General features: G+C 32.4%; 1 protein-coding gene across 1 annotated transcript in view; it reads right to left on the bottom strand.

The window, feature by feature from the left end:
- Nucleotides 1-21,577, bottom strand: part of LOC143073735 (NBAS subunit of NRZ tethering complex-like) — a 90,340-nt gene that overhangs the window by 12,320 nt on the left and 56,443 nt on the right. The window contains exons 46-56 of the mRNA XM_076249494.1: nt 9,119-9,226; nt 7,366-7,610; nt 6,915-7,033; nt 6,312-6,404; nt 5,573-5,686; nt 5,261-5,352; nt 4,159-4,321; nt 3,091-3,233; nt 2,367-2,450; nt 1,833-1,941; nt 1,093-1,179 (exon numbers count right to left, since the gene is read on the bottom strand). Coding sequence (XP_076105609.1) covers nt 1,093-1,179; nt 1,833-1,941; nt 2,367-2,450; nt 3,091-3,233; nt 4,159-4,321; nt 5,261-5,352; nt 5,573-5,686; nt 6,312-6,404; nt 6,915-7,033; nt 7,366-7,610; nt 9,119-9,226 — 1,357 coding nt within the window. The remainder of the gene's footprint in view (nt 1-1,092; nt 1,180-1,832; nt 1,942-2,366; nt 2,451-3,090; nt 3,234-4,158; nt 4,322-5,260; nt 5,353-5,572; nt 5,687-6,311; nt 6,405-6,914; nt 7,034-7,365; nt 7,611-9,118; nt 9,227-21,577) is intronic.

Here is a 21,577-nt window from a genome sequence, read left to right on the forward strand (position 1 = left end):
TGCTCTACAACAAGTGTGGGCTTTTTTCTCAGACTAATTTGAAGAGTGTATTAATTCTACAATTTTTAATTGTTTTTCAATAAAAGATTAATCTGAAGATGGTCATTGTCAACCTAAACCAAAACACCTAATGTGGTGGAGATATGATAAACAAGTACATATAAAAAAGAAGATGTGGTATGATTGCCAATGAGACAACTATCCAAAAGAGACAAAAAGACATAAAAATTAACAGCTATAGGTTTTATATGTTTGAACATAGACATGCCTATTATTTTGAAAGTCACTAGTATACTTGTGCATAAAATAATTGTATCTGAAATATATTTCGATCTTTAATTAATTTTTTTATTTGAGTCCATTAGATCTATGGCACCTTTGTTGACAAAAACAAGCGTCTTGTGTTTTGGACCTATCTAAAGACGGGTCTAAAGTCGGAAATGACATGTCGTACACATCTGGAATTGGTTATAAATTTGATACCAAAGTTTATATCAAAGAGTTAGAGACAATCAAACTTATGACATAATGAATTAAATGATTACATATACAACTATAAGATATAAAATTTTATTTTGATATCTTTTTTGGACAAGTTGTACACATTTCAAAATTAGGCACTTTGGGAGCCTTGTATGGTCTTGTATACATTCATGTTTTTGTTAAATAATTAAGTTAATGCATTGTGAAGTGAGGTTGGTGAGTATTGTCTGTAATTTCCACTGAAAGACTGTTTTTTCTGTGAATAAGAATTAACTGATATTTTATTTTTTAGGTAAAAAGCTGTAAAGAGCATGCATATTTCCGTATTCATATTACCGTTAAGTATTACAACTATAAACCACATGACAGTCAAGTATAGCAGCCGAATATGACGTCACGGGGGCATGCGTAGCATACAGGAAGTGAAAGTAGAATTAAGTCAAAAACGTAAGACGGTCGAAAACACAATATGAGACGATAACACAGCAACAAATGACTACCACTGAATTACAGGCTCCTGACTTGGGATAGGCACAAACATACAGAATGGGGCAGGGTTAAACTGTTTAAACATTGTAAAACATGCACTTTTAACTCCTTATAACATACCTGTATATCAGACCATGTTGCCTTGACAACAGCCTCAGTTCTGTATAATGTCAACAAAACTAAATCTTCCTCACTTAACTGGAAACTCTAGAAAAAAAGTCATTTACAGATTGTTTGGCGAAATTACATGAACATGTACAATGTATGATAATTTTAAAATATCCTACTGAAATATCATTCAAATCTTGTTACTATAAAAAAGCTTCCCAAAAAACATTCCTATAACCATAGGTGAAAAATTTTAATGTTCATTTACGAGTATATTTAAACATGTATTGGAGAAAATGATTCTAATTTGCAAAACTTTTGTCTTATCTCTTTGTCCTTTTAAACAATATTTTTTTTTTATATCAATTCAATTCAATTCAAAGTTTTATTGCCATATAAACTATACAGTTTGTGACATATAACACAACAAAAACAAATAAAGACAATAACTAAGTAACTCTAAATATATACACAATTTCAGGTAAATATTAAAGGGTCCCCTGTCCTCAGTTCCATTAACTACCTTACCGAGAGATCTTTGCATATATAAAAGTATTAGCTACTGGACATTAAGGAAGCTATAATCAATCAATATCATTAAAATTCACAGTATAAAGAAGCTGTTAATTAAAGGTAATAATATGTTCATACAACAAATACATCTATTTTCATTTCCAATAATGAGTAGTTGCCTGCATTCCCCAAAAAATAATTAAATAACACATTTAACACATCAACGGTTCTAAAATTACCTTTTCCACCATATGTAGGACATCTAGTCTTGGTTGAACTGCTACCCTGTCATCTGAACAAAATGGTCTCAACAAAACCATAACATCTTCTGAGGAAACCAGGTTACCCCTGAAATACATGTATATAGAGTAGAGGAAGGTAAAACATGGAACAAAAGTACTTCATACTGGGGATTCATTTATTTTATGAGTTTTATGAATTTTGTGGATTGAGGATAAGTGTATTTTCAAAGATAGTTGATTTCTTGGGTCTGTTAACTTCTTTAAGTAACCAATTTTCATATTTTGTAAAATACTTGAATACTTGATATACTTTAAACCTCAAAATCCATGAAAATTAGTGACCTACTAAAAATAATGAAAACAGTATTCACAATTTCATTGCTAGTTTCCAGTTCTAAATACATTTTTGCATTTTTAAATAAAAACAAATCTTTATCCTTTAATTTAAAATTTTAATAATCAATAACTTCAAGATTAAAAGGTAAACATGCTTTAACAACAGCCTTTCAATAGTCCAAGTATTAACCTTACCCTTGATTTTGATGCTCTTCAACATTAAGTACAACTTTCTCAAGTCTGACAAGAATCTGTTTTTTGTCCAATTCATCTGGGTCCCTGTAATTAACAAGAATGTGTCCTCAGTACACGAATGCCCCACTCGCACTATCATTTTCCATGTTCAGTGGACCGTGAAATTGGGGTAAAAACTCTAATTTGGCATTAAAATTAGAAAGATCATATCATAGGGGACATGTGTACTAAGTTTGAAGTCGATTGGACTTAAACTTCATCAAAAACTACCTTGACCAAAACGTTAACCTGAAGCGGGACAGACGGACGGACGAACGAACGGACAGACGGACGGACGGACGCACAGACCAGAAAACATAATGCCCCTCTACTATCGTAGGTGGGGCATAAAAATTACAATTCATAAATAACATTTACCTTACAATTTAAGCACTTGTAGATGTTTTTGTTTGATAGCGTTATTTGGTTGCTGTGTCTAATTGGCATACACCACAGCTGCCATATTGTTTGTGATGTCCCTGGTAACACTAATCTTCGTAACTGAATCATCCTCTATGTTGCTTCTGGTGACTGGTGATTATAGACTTATGTAAGTACACTATAAAGGTAAAAATTATCAGCTGTTGTTTTGAATGTCTGCAGTGTCCATTGTAACAGTTTTGCTTTATGTGACTAACAGTTTCTTTAATTTTGTGTGTGACATCAATGGTGATGATATATTTACCTTAGTAACTGTACCATGTGACCAACAGCTTCCTTCAATGCTGTATGTGGTGTCCATGGTGACACTGGAAACACTTCCATTATGTCTTCTATGAGCTCCACAGTATAGCCATTCTCTATCATGTCACAGTATAACTTCTGCATCTAAACATTTCATTCATATTAGACACCACTGGATATTGTTTGTTAAAAGAGCCAACAAGCTCACTGTAAAACTTTGTCATGAAACTATTTATGGATGAATTAAGGGCCATACTAAGTCAAATATTCAAGAAAATGTTCATAACAAGTGAAACTGCGAGCTGCTGCTCACTGATGATACCCCCGCCGCAAGTGGATAATATTAATTGTGTAAAAATATGCAAGTGTTCGGTAAACAGGAAGTTGTCGAGTGATGAATCTGAAAACGCATCACACGGTATAGCTGACTTATATTAACCCTTAAACCAAATTTCAGAAATCCTTGTATTGTAGTTCCTGAGAAAAATGTGACGAAAAATTTTCAACTTGGCTATCATGTGTAAAATCAAACAAGTGTTCGGTAAACAGGAAGTTGTCGAGTGATGAATCTGAAAACGCATCACACGGTATAGCTGACTTATATCAAGCCTGAAACCAAATTTCAGAAATCCTGGTAGTGTAGTTCCTGAGAAAAATGTGACGAAAAATATTCATGGGACGGACGGACCGACTGACAGACTGACGGACTGATGGACTGACGGAAGGACAGACAGAGGTAAAACAGTATACCCCCCTTTTTTTCAAAGCGGGGGTATAAAAAGTAAAATAACAAAGATACACAACTCAGCAGACAATTATAAACAGAAAGTCCCTAAGCAAATGGCAAAAGCTCAAACACATCAAATGAATGGATAACTACGGTCATATTCCTGACTTGGTACAGGCATTTTTTCTTACATAGAAAATGGTGGATTACACCTAGTTTAATAGCTAGCTAAACCTCTCACTAATATAACAGTTGCATAGAATTCCATTATATTGAATATGATGTATGAACAAAACAAACAGACAAAAAAGGCAAAAAATGTCAAAAATAAATCCAACTAACCTGCAAATTATCTCCCTTTGACAAATCAAACTTGGCAGCATACTCGACCAACATATCATCACCAGACATTGACAATGATTTAAAACTTTCATGATTTAAATTTTCTATGTGGTTCAGGTATTGCTGTAGAGTGTTGGCAGCATCCTCCCAACTTATCCTGCATCTAAATATAAAACAACATTATTACAGCATCATTTGAATGAACTTCAGTTTGTGTTGCTCAGTCTTTAATACTGTTTATATGTTTGGTTTGTGTTGCCCAATCCTTAGTTGAGTATGTATGTTTTGTTTTGTCTACGATTTCTTGTCTTTTGTTCTTTTTACACTGTTTGCCATAGTGCTGTCTCTCTTTTAATAACATTCTGTATACAGATTCTACTACTGTATTGAGTTTGAATCAATATTTCTCTTCACAAGACTTTTAATTTTGTCCAGAGCATGCAAATACTATGTCACCTTAATACAGTGTGGATATGTTTCTCTTAGTATTTAAAGCTTACTACAGTGTGGATATGTTTCTCTTATTATTTAAAGCTTACTACAGTGTGGATATGTTTCTCTTATTATTTAAAGCTTACTACAGTGTGGATATGTTTCTCTTATTATTTATTGACGATTTGTATCAAACTATTTATCTTTTTCAATTATCTGCAAAAGAGATTATGTTCTTTATAGGAAGCATCATCAGACAATCAGTTGTACCCAGTTGTTGGAAGATAAACTTTATAATAGGAAAAGTGTAATACACTTTATCGCTATTTTGTGCATTTTCCCTTTGCTCTTTTTCTGTGATAATTTTTTATATCATGCTACTCGCTTGAGATGGAAAATTATCGCTAGAAACTAAGGAGGCACGTGGCATTGCTAATGAAATTGACATGTAATTGACAACGTCGTCATAGGTAAAATAGCAATAAACAGATTATCATTGGTCATCTCAACTCGATTGCTTTTCTCACTTTTGCCATCCGGCTCAAGCGAGAAAATCAATCTCGTTGAGATGATCAAAGATAATCTATAAATATCAGCACAATTACCTGCTCCAACTTTTGTTAGATAAATGTATATCATTATATCTATTATTTGTATCTGTCAAACCTACCCAGAATCATCTTGCTTTTTCTTTTTTCCACCATGTTGTTTAGTAAATTTCAAAGTTCTTTTTACTATTTCTTGTCTACATTCAACCTCTAGCTGAAAAAAGTTTCAAGAGATATGGTTATAGAAAATCATAATGGAAACATGCCAAATAAGTTTGGATGATGAATCATGAGATAATAAAAATTTTGAATTTCTAATAAAAGACTTTGGTATGACATTAAAATACAATATCTTCATCAAAGCAGTCAAACATTCCAAACAAAGATTGATTCTCTGTAATTTAGTTGATTTTTAATTAAAAACTATGACCTACCTTTAACCTTGACTGTTCTGAGAAAACAATCTCATCAATAAAATTGATAACATCAACTGGGAGTAGCTTCTGTAATGATTCCCCACTGCCTTCATATCTATGTACCCAGGCAGCCTGAAATATACAGAATCCTAGAACTTCAGATATGTATATTGATTCTACCACTGAATCGAGTATGATAAGATATTCCCAAACTTGAGACAAGTATAGAGTTTTTATTGTAAAATATCACCATACAATTAATATAAGATTCTACAATGTTAATGATTTCTTGGTATGCTTATTTTGTTTTATTTTTGCCATATGGTAAAGAAAGACAAAGAAGGTCATATGTACGGCGACCTATAGTTGTTAATGTCTGTGTCATTCTAGTCTCTTGTGGATAGTTGTCTCATTGGCAATCATAGCACATCTTCTTTTTATATATCATAAAACTGACTGGTTTAATTTCACAAGCCAGGCTAACTGGACCATAAGTAGTATCTTATTTGGGAGGAGTCCTGTGGTAAGTGGTTGATGCGGTCTGTACCATACTTGTTCTGTCCAATATTTTAGGTAATTCCTGTTATCCTTTTAATATAGTATTGATAATCATGTATTCTTGGTTAAGTTACTCTGCATACCATGAATCAGTTTCATAAACACAGATTTAAGATGCTTTAAAAATCATATATATCCAAATCAAATATTGGGATTTTTAGCTTAGTTAATTGTGATTAACATTAATACCAGTACTTACTGTTGAATCTGGTACTTTCTTTGTATCTGTACTCCAGAATTGTTTAACAGCCCAAGCACAATGTACCACACTCGGGTGTAAAAATCCACCAGTCTGAAAATTATAGGTAAAAGATATTCAATTTAAGAATCATTTGGGTAATACCTGAAAGTTGGAAATGAATTCATTTTTAAATACATGTACTATCGTAAACTGGAAATAACTATCATTGCTTAAAAATTTTTCTTTCTCATTTTTTATTATTTTAAGCTGTACATAACTTCAAATAATTCAGATTTATGAGTAACTCTGTGACTGAGAGGTAAGGGGCAATACAAAATATAGGGGTTACTACATGGAAGTATTTCTATTCAGAATTGTTGAGTTAATAGAAAATAATCAAGTATTTTCTTGGTATATATTAAGCAATGGCAATGGTTGTCATAACTAATAGCGGCAGTTGTGTTGTTTGCAAATTGTTTTTTATTAAATTGTGGAGGTTAGTGCACGGAAATATGATGAACTGCATTCAGTGTTTTGTTTGCCAGATACAAAAAAAAAATCATAATCTTTTGCTATTTTAACTACAGTTTTCACATAAGCTGGCATGTAAATATAACTTACCCCATCAGGTATTTTATTTGCCAGTTTAGCAATGGCTGTCACATTAGTGGGGGTCAGTACAGGTATTATGTATTTGACTGGACTGCTTAAACCATTCATCAACTGTTTACAGTCCAAACCTACAATATATTAAGACGTCTAACTTTTACTTTCTTAAAGAATGGTTAAATCTTATATCATATAATGTCCAACTTTCATTTATATTTAAAAAAAAAATTATACATCAATAACAGTACTATCATCTCAAGAAATTAAATAGAATGCTGTTAAAAAAAATTGTACCAAATACTGTTAACTTATTTATTTTCGTGGATTGAGAAAAAGTGGTATTTGTATACAACCCTATATTCAATTTATACTTCTCATTGCACGTAAAAATAGGCAACTCGCTAATAATAATAAATCCAGAATATAGCATTGTGGGTCAATCAACCAGTACAATCTCACTTACCTATGGCAACCCCTTTGAGTTTTTTCAATAGTTTGAGATGATTATCTGCTGTGATTCCTCCCTGTTTAACATCGCCCACTCCAGCCAGTAGAGTGAAGTAATATATCAATGTGGTATGATCTGTACCGTCCAGGTCAGGGTAAATACTGGTCCTCATTCTCTCAGCAAACTCTTCAGGCTGACTTATCAACGTTGGAACAATATTCTTATTCTTCACTCTCTCCTCTATTTCTTCTATGGCAAGACTGAAAATATTAATATCAAGCAGTGATTATAAATAGTCATTTTTTTTTATTTTTTAAGGTTAAGATAATGTTGTGATGAGCGTATGATACAGCTGTCCCTTTTTCAATGAATAAATAGACAATAACTGTGTCTTTAAATATCAGCTGTATTTGTACGAGGCTAAGAAACAAGGTGTATGCAAGCTTTTAGTGAGCTATTACACCTGTTTCAAGCCAAGTACAGATAGAGCTGATATTTAATTCTGTATATTATTTGTGTTTTGAAAGACACAAAAACTAAATGTTTTGTATTTATTTTTGATTTGAAATCCCTTGAGGCCCTTGTAGTAATACGATAATCACACATTCAGCTGAAGAAGGGTTCGCAAAAAAAAGAATCTCGAATGGTCAACAAAAATACATCACTCAAGATGAATAATTATCTATATTAACATAACAACTAATTTCAACAGTAAAAACAAATAACAAAACATTGTCCAGTTTGAAACAGGAGTTGTACGAGTTGTCCTACTCTTCAGACTCAACATTCACTAAACATGCATGCTGAAATTGACATGGTTGTTTTTGTTACACAATCATACACATTCACGTTTTGAAATCGATAGTCGTCATCGTAGAAAAGACTGCTGTTCATGTGTGTATTTTATCAGAAAACTGGTGTGATTCTTATTGCTCTAAAGTAATGTTTGAAAACAAACAGAACGTATAAAAGTAATCGTTAATTTCCAATTGATACGTCATTGGAATCCGACTGCAATACACATTCAGAAGTCACGCAGGTTCATACAATACTCAGTCCGGCAGTGGGCGGAGCTTTAAAGCAATATCTGTATAGTATATCTGTATAGTATACAGATATACCATAGCGATATCTGTAGGGCTGTATCTGTATAGTAGAACACCCAATTGCAGGATAAAGTTCCATAAAACCTCAATGTCATATCAGAAATTTAAAAAACAAAACAAAAACTAATGACAGCTAATATTTATAAATATGAAAATGTTACAAATGTTTTATGAAAATTGGTTTAGGCTTTTTGAGTTATTGTCCAACATGTTGACTATGGACAAACAGACAAAGGTATGACATACTACATGAAATGAAGGTTGATTTCAGAATGATGCGAGAATGCTGTTAGCCAATCAAAATAACTATATCAATGAAACATGCATGCAATGTAATCATAATTGGTACATTGTAAATTAAGAAATTAAAGATAGTTTTCATCCCTCAGTTTTTACCTTTCTGTGCATTATGTGTTGGACAGCTTTCAATTTTTTTTATTGTGTTTTTTTCTACTTTAGAAAATCAATTGCTTTCTTGGCTTTAGTGATGTCAGTATTTTTTTTTAAACTTTTGGTTTATCTTCCCCTTTTTCATTGCAAATTGCAAACCACAATTATACATTGAATATATGTTTTAAATAACTTAGTAGTTGAACATTATTATTGGAAACTATTGGTGTCTTTTTAACATGATAATTTCCTTAAGAATCAATCATACTTACCCACTATCAAATAAGAACTCTAGATGTGACATGTAGAGCTCCCATAATGGTATACCATATCTCTCTGCCAGGTTACAGGCTACATTATACATCTCATCATTAACACTCCTATAATATAAATATGTTTATACTGGTTAAAATTAAAGAACCTTAGTGAGCACGCTCACATACCCCACGTCCCCACATTGTCATTGGAGAAATAAAATAAGTGTAAGAAAAGAAAATTGTATAAAAAAAAGACTGAATCATAATTTCCTGTCAATATGCACATCTACATAGTATGTCCTTATTATGTACAAAGTTTCATGAAATTCTGTTGTGTGGTTTCAGAGGAGTTGCGATGACAAACTGTTGCAGAAGTACATTGAAGCAAATAAGTTCAAAGGAGAATAACTCCTAGAAAAAAAATTGAATCATAATTTCCTGTTGATATGCACATCTACATAGTATGTCCTTATTATCTGAAAAGGTTTCGTGAAATTCTGTTGTATGGTTTGAGAGTAGTTGTGATGACAAACTGTTGTAGTAGTACATAAATTATAAGCGAGAGGAGTCAACAGTATAGTGAGGCAAATAAGTTCAAAGGGGCGTAACTCCTAGAAAGAAAATTGAATCGTAATTTCCCGTCGATATGCACAACTACATAGTATGTCCTTATTATCTGAAAAGGTTTCATGAAATTCTGTTGTGTAGTTTCAGAGGAGTTGCGATGACAAACTGTTGCAGTAGTACATTGAAGCAAATAAGTTCAAAGGGGCGTAACTCCTAGAAATAAAATTGAATTGTAATTTCCCGTCGATATGCACAACTACATAATATGTCCTTTTCATATAAAAAGATTTCGTGAAATTCTATTGTGTGGTTTGAGAGGAGTTGCGATGACAAACTGTTGCAGTAGTACATTAAGTAAATAAGTTCAAAGGGGCGTAACTCCTAGAAAAAAAATTGAATCGCAATTTCCCGTCGATATGCACAACTACATAGTATGTCCTTATTATCTGAAAAGGTTTCGTGAAATTCTGTTGTGTGGTTTGAGAGGAGTTGCGATGACAAGAAACAGGACTGACGGACGGACTGACGGGTCAAAAACATTATACCCTCCGCAACTTCGTTGCGTGGGGTATAATTAAGTGTTTTTGTATGCAAAATGCTTACAGGGAAGCAAAGAATTTATATAAATCTATTGTAAACTTGTTTTATTCCTACAGAGTAGATTTGAAAAACTATACTGAATTATTTTCATTTTACACTTTAATTCTGTTAACTTTTAGATCTGACCTTGAACCCTATATAAATAAAAATAATGGTAAACAAATCATTGTAGAATATTTGTGTAGATTTTACACAGCTGAAGAAAAATCTTTGCTTATAATATTTTGAGTTATTAGGTACTTATACATTATAAGTTATGTTTACACATAGTTTGATTTTCATCAAACACAATAGTCATTATTTTTAGGTTTTTCCCATTAAGAAGTTGTGTATTAAAAACCTGTGTTTGCTGCCTTGAGTATGTATTTATTCAAATTCAGATTAAGCAATTATAAGACTAATCTCGGCTCTAATAGTGTTTAAGCTAAAAAAAAAAACCCTTTCCTCCCACCAACCCCTCCTTTCACCTTCAATATTGCTATGACAGGGGAATGAATCTCAGCACGGTTTATAGATTTCATCACTGGTTGTTTCAAAAAATTTATCTCATCCCAAAAAATTTCTGGGGATAAACTGTCAAATTTCATACAAATTCATTCCAACACCAATTCAACATCAACACAACTAGGCTTCCTCATAGCCTTCTTATAGGCTTCCTCATTGTCTCATAGGCATGATAACCTCTAGGCTTCCTGATTACCTCATGCATTTATTTTGAACCATCGTTCCAATTGGATTGGTGTGATGTCAAGCATGGGGTCTATACTTTGCTTAACTTTTCAGTATGCACATAGCTAGGCTCTTGGTTTAGGCATGGAGTAAAACAATATTTTTTTTAGCTGAGTAGATTCCCCAAGGGCCAAATTATAAGTGATGTTTATATATAAAATAAAAGTTTTAATTCAATGATGATTTATGATTAATTCACACATGGATACCAATGGCATTGCTACACAATATTTCACAGGGGTTTATTTACAAGATAGGTTATAACAGGAAAAATTAATGATAATAATGTTGATGTCAGCACTAAACTAATAATTTTACATATCATTAGTTCAAATGGTGAGTCCTGAAAGAAATCAGGGGTAATTAAATTATCTAAATTACTATTAACTCATTATGTGTGACTTTGAGGATTTTGAAAAAGTTGAAATATAGGGCAGAAAGTTACATCAGGATGGTTTTAATTGACAGGTCAAGAAATTTGCAAGAAGAAATGAGGTTGGATGTTGACTCAGGTGTTAACATCCTTTAAATAAGAATGGAAAGCAAAAAATAAATAAAACGCTTCACAGGGCACATCTTGATACGACTGCAGAGGTTGAATCCTGAACAGTTAAGGCCAAGAATGGACACAACAGTCAAGCTTGAAACAGTTCTGAATTTGGATTTTGATTAAATATTTGACACATCATAGGTTTGTGACAGAGAATGAATGTGGTCTAAGAACTTAATTTTTTTAAATTGGAAATTTACCTATAATGGTCCCATATCCAAAATATAAATACATGGTTAGATTCAGCATATCAAAACACCTTAAGAATTCAATTTTTGATGAAATTAAACAAACTTTAATTTTGGACCCTTTTGACCTTAATGTCAACCTATTTGAAAACAGGGCCCAAAAATCAAAAATCTAAAAACATGGTTAGATTCAGCATACCAAAGAACCCCATGTATTCATTTTTTGTTGAAATCAAACAAAGTTTGAAATTGGTCCCTTTGGACCTAAATGAAGACCATTATGAAAACGGGACCCTAAATTAAAAGTCTATATTAACGGTTAGATTAGACATATCAATGCACCCCAATAATTCAATTTTTGATGAAATCAAACAAAAGTTTAATTTTCGACCAAAAAAAAAGTTTAATTTTGGACCAACTTGAAAACTGGGCCCATAATCAAAAATCTAAATAAATGTTTAGATTTGTCATATTAAGAATTCAATTTTTTTTTAAATTACACCAAGTTTGATATTGGACCCTTTGGACCTTAAAGTAGATCAATTTGAAAACTAGACCTAAAATAAAATTCTAAATACACTGTAAGATTCAGCATATCAAATTACCCCAATAGTTTAATTTTTGATGAAATCAAACAATGTTTAATAATAGACCCTTTGGACCTCAATGAGGACCAATTTAAAAACGGGGTCCAAAATCCAAAAAGGTATTACATGGTTAGATTCAGCATATTAAAAAACCCCAAGAATTCATGAATAAAACCCCATTGAAATTGGTCAAAAAACAAGCAATTTATACAAAGTATTGTAACAAACCTAGGGTTACTATAAATTTCTGTTTAACCATTATTCAGGAGGAGTGGAATCGACGGCAGTGTGAAGAAACAGATTTGTAATAAACATAACAATGATATTTATTTCAACAGTATTTTGACTTCTTCTTTCAATATAATAAACATCAAATACACATTCATCATTCAACAGATAAAGCAATAAATCGGGTGGTCAATATAAAAGGTAGTTGACGGTTCAAGAGATTGATTCAGAATGACATGTCTGTCTACAGGCTCCTATTTATGTCTTTTGACACTTACTATGACGTTAGAGTAAACATCTTATCGTCCAATCAAAAGCAACGTTTCTTACGTCTTTTGGCTTGAAACGTTCAAGAAGACAATCCTATTTCGTTATTACTAAATAAATATTCGTTATTGAGTTGTCCTCATTTTGTCCTTCTTGTCCGAATTATTTTTAAAAGCAAATAAAACTAAAAGGACATTTCTACATAATGCTATTTTTAAACGGACAGTAAATTCCTTTCTCGATACGGCGTATGAACTTGGGTGTAATTTACATAACCTTACGCATTAGATATAATGCTTAAATGAGATCAATGAAAACCCTGTTTTATCATAAATAAAAACAATGTTAATGAAAAGGGAGGCACAAACATAATAAATACGCAATTTACCTGCATTGATAAAGTGTTAACTTGAACAAATAATAATATGAGATCGCAAAGTGAAAGTACAGAACGGTGTCATGGCAGATGTAAACAAGTTGAATCTCACGACGATATTTGTCAAAATAAATCGCTATATGACGGGATAATCAAAGTATTTCATAGGTAAACATTACCAAGATATACATATAAAACTGGCCCTTATCGCTTGCAAAGTACAAATAGTTTAAATCATGAGTATGAAAGTCAATGCATTTATCAGTGTTTGTGCACTCTCGAGAAGTTGACCACCCGGCAATATTCAAATAAATATATGTCATATACAATAAATAATACGTTAAATAATAACAATTATAAGTCCAGATTTGTCACAATTTCCCCCACCCAAGTCTTAAAATACTCCTGTATTTTCTGGAGGTAACAGTATACCAGTACTTTTATTTTTGTTTACTTAGTCTCTGTGTTCTTTAGTCTTTAATAGAATATATTCACACTGTTTAATTTTATCATCCACACTTCTGTGTCTTCAGGGAAATCCTCTTTCCATCTGTAGATAATTTTCACTATTACATTCAGCAATTTCTGATATGACATCGGACACATTTAAAAACCATAGAGAAACACTAGAGCCATTCACGAATTTCTTCCACTTATCTCCAAAAACACAGTATCACTTTAACATCAAATAATAATTTCTGTTGACGCTGCAACTATAATTATTAACTACCTTGGAAATATCACAATATTCCACCAAATTTTCTAGAAAACCCCCTCTTTTCAACCAACTCTGGGGTGATCAGTCCCTATAGGCAAATCTGGGCTACGTTTCTAGAAATATCACATAACAACTGGATGCATTCACAACACTGCACCAATACTTCTTCATGTACACTAAATCTCAACACATGAATAATCTTATTCATAAAAAAATAAAAATAACGAGTGATACACATTTAAACACATAAGCACAATAAATTTTGAATGGCGTCTTGTCCTCTTCTTTGGTATTAACTTTACTTCTTGCTAGAATATGAGACACCTTCTCTTGTCACTTTCTACTGTTTCCGTTATATTCAGCGAGTCTATCTATGTGAAAGACTTTTCCTGGTTTCTTAGTCACTTCAATATCCGATAATTTACTGGTACTGCACGAATTTAACTTGTTCTAAAATTTTATCAAGGTAATATCATAAATAATCACATTATTTTCATAAAACATATTTTGCCAAAGTTCTCTTATGTTTGTCCATAAACTGAACCATGCATATAAAATCCATTAACTGTTATTTTTTCTTGACCCCCTTATTTGATTTATTCTGCTATTTATAATTGCAGTCTGAATTTCATTTCCAACATCTTTAAAATTATTTAATTAACATAAAATACGAGTTCTGTAACCGTCAACTCCCGACCTATTGAATAAACGGACGGTTGTCTCACTGAACCGTTTCCATAGTTGTATTTGGTCTGACATTTCTAAAATTCTGTGAATTCGGGGGTTTATTCTCCCTAAATTCATGACCATTAGACATAGAACATTGTCTATAAAAATGATCAGGCGAGTCACAAATGAAGCAGGTCCTTTGATTCTGTGTATGACTCCCGTTTTGGTAATTGTTGCGGCCAAATCTAAAGTTGGATCGGTTGTTCGTATTCCGAAACTTATCCATTCTACTTAAAAGAATTTGAATGGTTCTGTCATTATTTGGCTGTTGGGAAATTGATCTGACATTTGGGTTACCATTATTTTGCCATTCCATATCTAATTTATTTTCACTACAATTTTCATAAGAAACTGAGCGGACACTAGTTTTCTTTTGACTTGACTCCCCTAAAAGAGCCTCATATCTTTCAATAATATCTACAGCGTCAGCGACTGTTTTACATTCTCGATCTACGCAACGACATTTCATTTCTATAGGAATCGACTTATATAACTGATTGAGCGCCAACACGTCTTGTGCCAATGAATCTAAATTATAATAAGCTTTTTGTACCATCTGACGGAGGTCATCACCGAGAGCAGCAACTGTTTCACCGGAATTTCTTGTTCTCAATTCAAAACGCGATAACCATCTGTTTTGTTGACGGGCACTTCCGAATCTTTCTTCTAAGCGTCGGACAAGAATACTATAAGGTCGGCGTTCATGGGAAGGAAGGCTCATATAAAAAGTTCGTGCAGGGCCCTTTAAGCTTGCAGCAAGTGTCAATACTCTATCTTCCATACTCCATCTGCCGAGTTCTGCACAATCTTGAAAATTCGAAAAATATTCTTCCCAACCATCTGATCCACTATAAGCATCTGGACGAATTGTAGCAGGATGTCCAGCAATCGGCAACTGTTCACGGCAAAATCGTGGTGCATTTCCCCATGTTCGTTCATGACCGCTATTATTTTCAAAATACGAAACACCTTGTTCACCTTCCAAATTCCGTTCCATCTCAACTGTATTTCTCTGTCTAACCATATTGTCTCGTACGTTGTCATTGAATTCACTTTCCATATCACCTTGACCTTGTTTTACTGTATTTAATGCAGAGTCTTCATTATTTTTCTCGACCGTTTCACGTTTATCCATATTAAACTCGACTTCTGAATCAGATTCGTCAGACATTTAAAATTATTACCAGTTCACTAAAATCGTTGAAAAAATAATATTCTTAATTCGAACTTGAAATCACAGGCGAGGTATTCGATCACTGGATGACAATTATTTTTGTCATCCCACTTCTGACACCAAACTGTAACAAACCTAGGGTTACTATAAATTTCTGTTTAACCATTATTCAGGAGGAGTGGAATCGACGGCAGTGTGAAGAAACAGATTTGTAATAAACATAACAATGATATTTATTTCAACAGTATTTTGACTTCTTCTTTCAATATAATAAACATCAAATACACATTCATCATTCAACAGATAAAGCAATAAATCGGGTGGTCAATATAAAAGGTAGTTGACGGTTCAAGAGATTGATTCAGAATGACATGTCTGTCTACAGGCTCCTATTTATGTCTTTTGACACTTACTATGACGTTAGAGTAAACATCTTATCGTCCAATCAAAAGCAACGTTTCTTACGTCTTTTGGCTTGAAACGTTCAAGAAGACAATCCTATTTCGTTATTACTAAATAAATATTCGTTATTGAGTTGTCCTCATTTTGTCCTTCTTGTCCGAATTATTTTTAAAAGCAAATAAAACTAAAAGGACATTTCTACATAATGCTATTTTTAAACGGACAGTAAATTCCTTTCTCGATACGGCGTATGAACTTGGGTGTAATTTACATAACCTTACGCATTAGATATAATGCTTAAATGAGATCAATGAAAACCCTGTTTTATCATAAATAAAAACAATGTTAATGAAAAGGGAGGCACAAACATAATAAATACGCAATTTACCTGCATTGATAAAGTGTTAACTTGAACAAATAATAATATGAGATCGCAAAGTGAAAGTACAGAACGGTGTCATGGCAGATGTAAACAAGTTGAATCTCACGACGATATTTGTCAAAATAAATCACTATATGACGGGATAATCAAAGTATTTCATAGGTAAACATTACCAAGATATACATATAAAACTGGCCCTTATCGCTTGCAAAGTACAAATAGTTTAAATCATGAGTATGAAAGTCAATGCATTTATCAGTGTTTGTGCACTCTCGAGAAGTTGACCACCCGGCAATATTCAAATAAATATATGTCATATACAATAAATAATACGTTAAATAATAACAATTATAAGTCCAGATTTGTCACAGTATTACGAAAATATTGTATTTTACCCCTTTTTGGCCCCTAATTCCTGAACAGTTAGGGTCATACCGCCAAAATCAATCCCAACCTTCCTTTTTTTGTTAGAACCTTGTGGTACAATTTATGAAAGATCCATACACTTACACACAAGTAATTGTCTGGAAACTAGAAAAATGCTTATTTGGACCCCTTTTTAGGCCCTTAATTCCTTAACTGTTGGGACCATAACCCCTAAAATCAATCCTAACCTTCCTTTTGTGGTTTCTAACATTATGTTTAAATTTCAAAGAGAGCCATAACCTTAAACTAAAGTTATTGATCAGAAACTAAGTGTCTTCTGACGACAATGACGTTATACCAATATATGACCTTAAAATTTTTTGCAAGTCACAACTTTTAAAAAACATCTTTATACATAATGTTAGTTCTAAATTCATGTTTCTCTATAATAAAACCGTAACAATAGAAAAAAACTAAAAATTGATTCACTAAATCAAAGGATATTGTTCAAATGGAAAATGAATAAATACAATAGAAAAATATATTTGAAATCTTTATTAAACAATGGAAACTATTGTTTATGTCACAGGACGGTTAATTATACTAATATATATTAATTTAACTATCCAATTTTAAAATCTCCAAACAATGCATATTATTTATGAAAGTAATATGATTTACTTTAAACACCTAATTAGTTCAATTTCACAAATAAATAGTATAGGTATATCTAACAATAATGGCGTTCTCTAGGTCTGTTATAAGAAGTCAAGTTCCAGTTAAATGTGGAATATGTGATACTGATAGATCAATAAAGTGGAAGTGTATTGACTGTAGTAAATTACTGTGTAATCATTGCAAAGAAAGTGTTCATCCAGAATTAAAAAACACAGAGAATCATCAAGTAGTTAACATCAAAGATGTGGGTGAAAAGACTGGTGTAGAACTGAAAATAAATAAACAATATCAAACTGAACTGTCTGCAATTAATTTGTTTTATAGTCATGATGATTCACTGTGGATAAGTAGTTACATAGATAAAGTATTACAGAGAGTAAAACCTGATGGAACCAAACTGAACATACTATCCAGCTTTAATATTCCGGTCTTTGAAATGGCTGTTACTCAATCAAATGATCTACTTATAACTATGGGGGGAACAAGACTAAAGCAAATCAGTAGTAATACCTGTACAATAACAGACTCCTTATATAATGTGTCACCATTATTACCTTCAGCAGTCCATGTTACCAGAGACAATAAAGTTCTAGTAGGATGTGTTAATAAAGACTACCCTAAACAAGGAAGAAGAGTTGTAATACTAATGAATCAAAATGGAGACCATGAGAGAGTGTATGAACATGATCAACATAAACAACCTATATTCACCTTTGCCGGGAGGTTAACCAGTACCAGTAATGGGAATATACATGTGGTGGATATAGTAAGTGATGACATATTTAGAGTAGTAGTGTTAGGACAGGGTGGTGATATCATCAATATCTATACAGGAGACAAAGAGATCAACAAGGACAGACCATTCAGACCAGCAAACATAGTGACAACACCTAGAGATAATGTTATTGTAGCTGATGTGAAGACTCATACACTTCATATACTGAACAATGCTGGTTTGCTTATGACATATTATAAAACAAGTGACATAAACATAATATTCCCCTATTCTCTTGCAATCTCTCCAACAGGACAACTCTACATAGGATGTGGGAGACCAGCAGGCAGTACAGCCAAGGAGGCCAAGTTATATGAAGTGACCATATCAGGATGTTAAAACATTCACACACCATTTATATTCATATATAAACTATGAACATTTTATGTCTGCTGATAGTAAATTTACAAATTTGTCACAAGTTTATATCTTTATGAAAACTGTCTAATAGATTGAATAATTGTGTGGGCCTCTTATTTGTTATGGAATTATATTAATCAGTGACAATATCTGGATGTTTAAACATTTCTTTAATATTTACATTTTACATAAATATATCATGTATATAAACTATTGCTATGGGCCAGGTGAGCTAATAAAAAGGAGAGAAAAAAAAACAATGGTGGGCAATAAAAAAACATAAGGTTATATAAAACAAGATTGACAATGACATAGTCATTAGATAAAAATTGAACAGCAATAGTTAGAGAACAACATGCTGCAGATGGGTATATTAACATCAGGTTTTATTGATATTTTTAAGTTACAGCGGAATGCCCAGTGACTGAGGATATCAGGCTCTACCTCAAATTGTTCTTGTAATTGTTTAAGTTTCACTGTTTAATCAAAAAAGATTAGAATTATAAGTTCAAGCATAATATTAATTGCAATTCTATGATTAACCACTTTTCATAAAAGGTGTCGCTCACCTTGGTCTATGTGAATATTAAAGGAAGCAGATGGATTCATGACAAAATTGTGTTTTGGTGATGGTGATGTGTTTGTACACCTTACTTTACTGAACATTCTTGCTGCTTAAAATTATCTCTATCTATAATGAACTTGGCCCATTAGTTTCAGTGGAAAATGTTAGTAAAAATTTACAAATTTTATGAAAATTGTTAAAAATTGACTATAAAGAACAATAACTCCTAAGGGGATCAATTGACCATTTCGGTCTTGTTAACTTATATGTAAATCTTACTTTGCTGAACATTATTGTTGTTTACAGTTTATCTCTATCAATAATAATATTCAAGATAATGACCAAAAACAGCAAAATTTCAGCAACCCAACAACGGGTTGTCTGATTCATCTAAAAATTTCAGAGCAGATAAATGTTGACCTGATAAACAATTTTACCCCATGTCAGATTTGCTCTAAATGCTTTGGGTTTTGAGTTATAAGCCAAAAACTGCATTTTACCCCATGTTCTATTTTTAGCCATGGCGGCCAGCTTGGTTGGTTGGCCGGGTCACGCCACGCAATTTTAAAACTAGATATCCCAATGATGATTGTGGCCAAGTTTGGTTAAATTTGACCCAGTAGTTTCAGAGGAGAAGATTTTTGTAAAAGAATACTAAAATTTTTGAAAAATGGTTAAAAATTGACTATAAAGGGCAATTACTCCTAAGGGGGTCAACTGACAATTTTGGTTATGTTAACTTATTTGTAGATCTAACTTTGCAGAACATTATTGCTGTTTACAGTTTATATCTATCTATAATAATATTCAAGATAATAACCAAAATCTGCAAAATTTCCTTAAAATTACTAATTACTTGACCTTTCAGGTCAGGTGAGCTAAAAAAAGATTGACAATGACATAGTCATTAGATAAAGATTGAACAGCAATAGTTAGAGAACAACATGCTGCAGAAGGGTCAATTAACTTCAGGTTTTATTGATATTTTTAAGTTACAGCGGATGCCCAGTGACTGAGGATATCAGGCACTACCTCAAATTGTTCTTGTAATTGTTTAAGTGTTTACCGTTTAATCAAAAAAGTTTGAATTATAAGTTCAAGCATAAGTTTATTAATTGCAGTTCTATGATTTAAAACCACTTTTCATAAAACAAAATGCACCATCATCAGATAATATTGGTTTCATTTTAAGTCAATTTTTTTCAAAATGAAATAAATAAATTTTGTGTATTTACTGTCTTCTGATTGGTCATGTTGGTTAAAAGTATTACGTTTATTTTCAATGATGTCAATTTTTATGGTGACCCGCCCACTCTGACATTGTGTATTCATACGCCAACATGTGTGTTCAGTCGTTATTGTTAATATAAGTTATATACAAAGTTCTTTGAGCTTTATTTTTGATAGAAATTTATTTATAATGAATGGCAATAATTTATTTTGAGTTTATTGAACCATAAAATAATTTTTTGACTCTTCACATTTTACATAATCGCTTCACTAATCATTCAATGTGAAGAGTCAACCAGATGCTCCACAAGGCGCAGCTTTATACGAACGCAGAGGTCAAACCCTGAACAGTTGGGGCTAGTATGGATATAACATTTAACGTTGATACAGCTCTGAATTTGGATGGTGTTCAAATTTTTGACATCATATAGGTTTCTGACACTAATCAAATGTCAATATCGTACAAATCTAATAGGCAATACTGTGCAATTAAAGATTTCTTCTTGAAGCTTCAAAAATTTGAAATTTGAGAAATTTTGAAGAAAAAAAAATTGAACCCCTTAGAAAAATTGGACCACCCTAACTTTTTGAATCCCCCTTGGACCAATTACCCCCAAACTCGATCCCAGCCTTTCCATTGTAGTATATGAAACCTTGTAGTACCATTTCAGAGAGATCCTTACACTTAAACACAAGTTATTGTCCAAAAACTACAAAAGTGCTTGTTTTTGGTCCCTTTTTGGTCATTACTCCCTATACTATTGGCACCATAACCCCCAAAATGAATTCAAACCTTCTACTTGTGGTATTTAACATTGTGGTACAATTTTAGAGCAATTGAAATACTTCTTCACATGTTAATATCCTGAAAGAAGAAAAATGCTTGTTTTAGGTCCCATTTTGGCCCCTAATTTCAAGATAGTTAGAACCATCATCCCAAAAATTAATCCTTACCTTCCTTTTGTGGTATTGAACCTTCTTATTAAATTTCATAGATATCCAT

Source organism: Mytilus galloprovincialis, chromosome 4 (assembly GCF_965363235.1).
Source record: "Mytilus galloprovincialis chromosome 4, xbMytGall1.hap1.1, whole genome shotgun sequence".
Classification (NCBI taxonomy): domain Eukaryota; kingdom Metazoa; phylum Mollusca; class Bivalvia; order Mytilida; family Mytilidae; genus Mytilus; species Mytilus galloprovincialis.